Here is a 5,002-nt window from a genome sequence, read left to right as displayed (position 1 = left end):
CTGCAATCTTCCGGACCCCCCTCTAGCTCAAGTGTACACCCACGTCGTACAAGCCCTAGCCCAGCCCAGCCAGTCCCACAGAAAACCAGAGTGGTATCATATTACCACAAGCCGCCCAAACAACCTTCTGGCACGTCTGACCGTCTCGTTGCAGGTCGCCGTGTGAAATGCAGTGCAATCCATGTGGGAAACATTGATCCCAGCTGCTCAGCTGACGCTATCGCGAAATGGTGTCAGAAGAAGCAAGTGGAAGTTATCAAGTGCTCCATTTCCGCAACAAAGTACTTCGGACTTTCGTACGCACATCTGGTGGTCCCTGAAACGTACACGGCGAAAGTGTTGGACAAGGAGTTCTGGCCCGAGGATTTCACTGTGCGGAAGTAGTATTGGGAGACTGATCGAGTCGCCCACGGTACCAATCAGTAAACATGTCTCCTCTAAATCCACTCGCACCACCGTTCACCCCCAGATCACATCCTCCACCACCAATATCTCTACCCAGTCATCATACTAATCATAACATCAATATCGGTCATTTAAATGTGCGTAGCCTCAGACATAAACTCCATGAAATTCAATCCCTCATCTCCGACCATTCCCTGGATGTTCTCGCTATTACTGAAACCTGGCTTGACAATACAGTTGCTCACTCAGAACTAGCTATTGACGGGTACACGCTGTTCCGACGCGACCGAGAGTGTCCACGAAGCTGCCCTTGCCTTAGTGGTCTTTCAGTCCCCTGCCGCAAGGCGGGAGGTGTCTGTGTGTACACCAGCACTAGACTTGGCTTTACCTGGCACTTGCTACGAAGCTCAAATAATTTTGAAATGCTCTGGCTTACATCTCGCCGGCGACGCAATGCTGCTCCCTTCCATCTTGGTTGCCTCTACAGACCCCCGAATTCCCCAGCATCGTTTTGGACTTCCCTGGCGCAGGAACTGACAGAACTCCAGGGTAACTCATTGGTGCTCATGGGTGACCTGAACGTGGATTCTCTCCAACCTACATCCCAGCTCTACTTGTCTCTCCTTACCAACTTTCTTTTGCCCTTTAACTTTCTAAACTGTATTCACGACCCAACTCGTGTTTGTCCGAAGTCGTCATGGTCAATTGACTACATTCTAAGTAATACAGATGCTGTCTCAGGCGGTATTGTTCATGACTTTGAGCACTCCGATCACTGTTTGGTATGTGCAACCTTGACAACCCCCGACCCCTACTCTTTCCCGACTGACTGCAACCAGCGCCTGCCCAGTCGGGACTTTTCCAACACCGATATCAAGCAATTGGAGACCCTCTTAGAGTCCGCAAACCTCTGTACTTTCTCTCTCTCTTCCAGCGTGAATAGTATGGTTGACGAATGGACAAGTAAAGTTGACTCAGTGCTGGATTTGGTAGCGCCATATAAACCGTCTAAGCATTACCGACATGCTCCTCGTCGAAAGTGCCCCTTTGTTACGTCAGAGCTACAAGCACTAATTCGGAGGCGTAAAGCGGCCTTTCGCACGTGGCGCAAGGGAGGTTCCACAGACACCAAGCTTTACAACAGCTTTCAGCGCCTTCGCACCCAATGTAACAATCTCTATCGTCGTCTGCGGAACCAGCACTATCAGAGAATTTGTGCCGAATACAGAAAATCTCCGCGTCGCTTATGGGCTACAATCAACTATGTGACAAAGCGTAAACCAAAGTCGTCTCCCATTCTTGCACCTAACCTGAATGACCACTTCCATGCTATAGTCCACGACCCCACAAGCACGTACGACCTGCCGTCTGGACCGGTCCTTGAAGATGCATTGACCTCTTTCGATCGGGTCAGCACTACAGAGGTAGAGCGTGCTCTTCGCTCCCTTATACCGTGCAAGGCACCGGGTCCAGATGGCCTTCTGCCTGGTTTCCTCAAGGCCATGGCGTCCTCCTTGGCGCCTTCTTTGGCACAAATCTTCAGCGCGTCTCTTAGCAGTGGAGTGTTTCCTTCTGCCTTTAAGCGAGCCAACATCACCCCGATCCCAAAAATCCGCTCAGACCGACGTCTACAACGCAACGAGCTACCGCCCAGTTTCGCTGACGTCGATCCTGTCCAAAGTGTTGGAATCCGTGGTAATGTCGCAACTATTCTGTCACCTGGACTCGACTGCATTCCTACATGATCACCAATTTGGGTTCCGCCCAAATCGCTCCGTCCATCAACTGCTCTCTTTGGCAATTAATGACTGGTGTCTTGCTCGGGACCAGAGCCTGACCTCTGCTGTCGCGTTTGTTGACCTTAGTAAAGCGTTCGATCGTGTGCAGCATCAGCAGCTACTCTTGGCTTTGCACGAGATTGGTATCAGCGGATCAGCACTTTCATGGTTTAAATCCTACCTTTCTGGCAGAGCCCAGCGGGTCCTCAGGTGCGGTGAGGTCTCTCCATTTCTACCTGTCACTCGTGGGGTTCCGCAAGGCAGTGTCTTGGGCCCAACTCTGTTTAACATCTATGTTCGCCGCCTTCCTGCAACTGCTGACACATCCGGGACGAAATTGCTCGCTTTTGCGGACGACAAAACGGTGTACGCATCCTGTCCGACGGCAAAGGAGGCTGCAGATTTAGTTTCCCACACGTTATCAGCACTCGCTACTGATCTTCAGCAACTTGGCCTGACTATCAATGATAATAAGACTGTTGTATGTTCATCGCTCCCAAGCGCTCGCCGGTCTGTCCCACGCCCACTATCTGTATCGATGGTAAAGTGCTGACAGAAGTGTCCAGTGCTCGCTGTCTGGGGGTTGTAATTGACAACAAGCTCTCGTTCACACCTCATTGTGATAAGCTTGTTGCCAAGGTGTCACGCAAAATTGGTGCTCTACGGCGTTCTTTTCGTCAACTGTCCCCGTGCGCTTGTCGCCTTTATGTAAGTAAAAAAAAGTAAATTATCGTATCCGTTCCCGAAGGGAACTCACGACGGCCGCTAACACCCGATAAACCCTAGCGGCAGATGCAGCGCCTAACGGTGGGGGTGAGTGGGTAAGTCTCACAACCACTGGCACAAGTGCCGAAAACGACCCCATTAGCTGCATCCATGTACCCCTTGTGCCTGGCCACAAGTTCCCAGTTGACTGTGGGTAGCAGCACGGCTGGAAAAACCGCTCCCAGGCAGGACTTGAACCAGGTACCTCTCGTATCTCAATCGTGGGTTGGTCAAAGACCATGATTGAGATACGCCTTTATGTGCTATGCGTAATTCAATCTGATCTAGAATTTGCATTTCAATCGTTCTTACCCTGCTTATCTGCAAAAGACCGTGGGCGCCTATTTGCTGTTCACCGTCGCGCGATCCGAGCTGCCTGTGGTGCCCATTACTGTGCTGACGTGGACCCCCTTTACCACTCTCTTAAGCTATGTCCTCTGGACCACCGTTTCTTACAGTTGTTCATTAAATTTATCTTTCAGTGTAAAGTAGCTCACCCGGTTGCCAGTTTAGATTCTCTATTTTGTAGGCACAGTACACCTGCTTACACCACTCGCGGCTCTTCTGCAAATAATCTTTCGTTATGCCGATAGAAGACCGCATGCGGGTATCGCTCATTGTCTAGTAGGATTGCTTTACTTTGGAATGCTCTGCCCTTCGAAATGAAGTCTTGCAATACGTCTTCTGCATTTAACGCCCATCTTGCCTGCCTTCTTAATGACGGGCCACAATGTACCCGGCTAAAACAGCTCCTTTTTGAAAATGTTTTCGATGAGTGATGTGTCGCTTTGTTTTGCTCTATGTCGTGCTTTTCTCCAATGTCATGCAGTCGTATTTATTCAGCTTTTATTTCTTGTGTACTTGCATACTGGTATTAGTTTAGTCCCACAATCTGCGATAAAATGATCCGCTGTAGCACCTACTCCACTTTTATGTTTATGTATCTATGTCATTCGGATCTTCCCAAGTTGTACAATGTACTGTTGAGATACCGAATTCAAATAAATCAATACCATACCATACATCTTGCGTTTGAAAGCCCTATTTGAATATTGCGGGCAGCTGTATGTGGCCAGCTGTGTTTGATGGTACGGTACGGTACGGGAGACGGTGTCGTATTACCCTCGATCGTACCTGTCCCGTACCTATCCCCTACCGTACCGTGCCATCAAAGACGGCTGGCCACAATGCATATAGGGCTTTCAAATGCAAGATCACAATGTGAAACAACTTGGAAGAATTAGTATGTATGCGAAGTGTATCGGGGGATGCATGCAGGGCGCGCGATAGTGCGGGTTCGAATCCCAGGTTATGTCTTTTAAAAAAAGGAATTTTTTAAAGAATTTATAACATCCCTATGCTTTTTTTTTGTCTAGGTCATCAAGGCAAAAAAGCATAGCGTAGGGCCCTGAGCTTCCAAGCTCTCTCGTTATTATTATTATTCCCGTAGCTATGCAGAAGACGTTACTTCAGTAACGTCTGGCGCTAGCCAGGGTCCACACAGCTTTAATTTGGTATTTTGTTTGTGTCACGCCTGGCGCTATCCCGTAGTAGTAGTAGTAGTAGTAGTAGTAGTAGTAGTAGTAGTAGTAGTAGTAGTAGTAGTAGTAGTAGTAGTAGTAGTAGTAGTAGTAGTAGTAGTAGTAGTAGTAGTAGTAGTAGTAGTAGTAGTAGTAGTAGTAGTAGTAGTAGTAGTAGTAGTAGTAGTAGTAGTAGTAGTAGTAGTAGTAGTAGTAGTAGTAGTAGTAGTAGTAGTAGTAGTAGTAGTAGTAGTAGTAGTAGTAGTAGTAGTAGTAGTAGTAGTAGTAGTAGTAGTAGTAGTAGTAGTAGTAGTAGTAGTAGTAGTAGTAGTAGTAGTAGTAGTAGTAGTAGTAGTAGTAGTAGTAGTAGTAGTAGTAGTAGTAGTAGTAGTAGTAGTAGTAGTAGTAGTAGTAGTAGTAGTAGTAGTAGTAGTAGTAGTAGTAGTAGTAGTAGTAGTAGTAGTAGTAGTAGTAGTAGTAGTAGTAGTAGTAGTAGTAGTAGTAGTAGTAGTAGTAGTAGTAGTAGTAGTAGTA

The 5,002-nt window shown here is 47.6% G+C and overlaps 1 protein-coding gene across 1 annotated transcript; it reads left to right on the top strand.

Annotated features, from left to right (window-relative positions):
- Nucleotides 1–428: 428 nt before the first annotated feature.
- Nucleotides 429–2,150, top strand: LOC135829208 (uncharacterized). The gene has a single exon (XM_065341614.1). It carries the CDS (start codon nt 429–431, stop codon nt 2,148–2,150), a length of 1,722 nt encoding a protein of 573 aa, XP_065197686.1.
- The last annotated feature ends 2,852 nt before the right edge of the window (nt 2,151–5,002 follow it).

The sequence above is a fragment of the Sycon ciliatum genome, chromosome 13 (assembly GCF_964019385.1).
Source record: "Sycon ciliatum chromosome 13, ocSycCili1.1, whole genome shotgun sequence".
Taxonomy (NCBI): Eukaryota; Metazoa; Porifera; class Calcarea; order Leucosolenida; family Sycettidae; genus Sycon; species Sycon ciliatum.
The sequence above is the reverse complement of the archived record's forward strand: the minus strand, read 5'-3'. Positions and strand labels throughout refer to the sequence as shown.

Coding starts and splice junctions, on each gene's coding strand:
- LOC135829208 (XM_065341614.1), top strand. CDS start 429: ATGTCTCCTCTAAATCCACTCGCACCACCGTTCACCCCCAGATCACAT.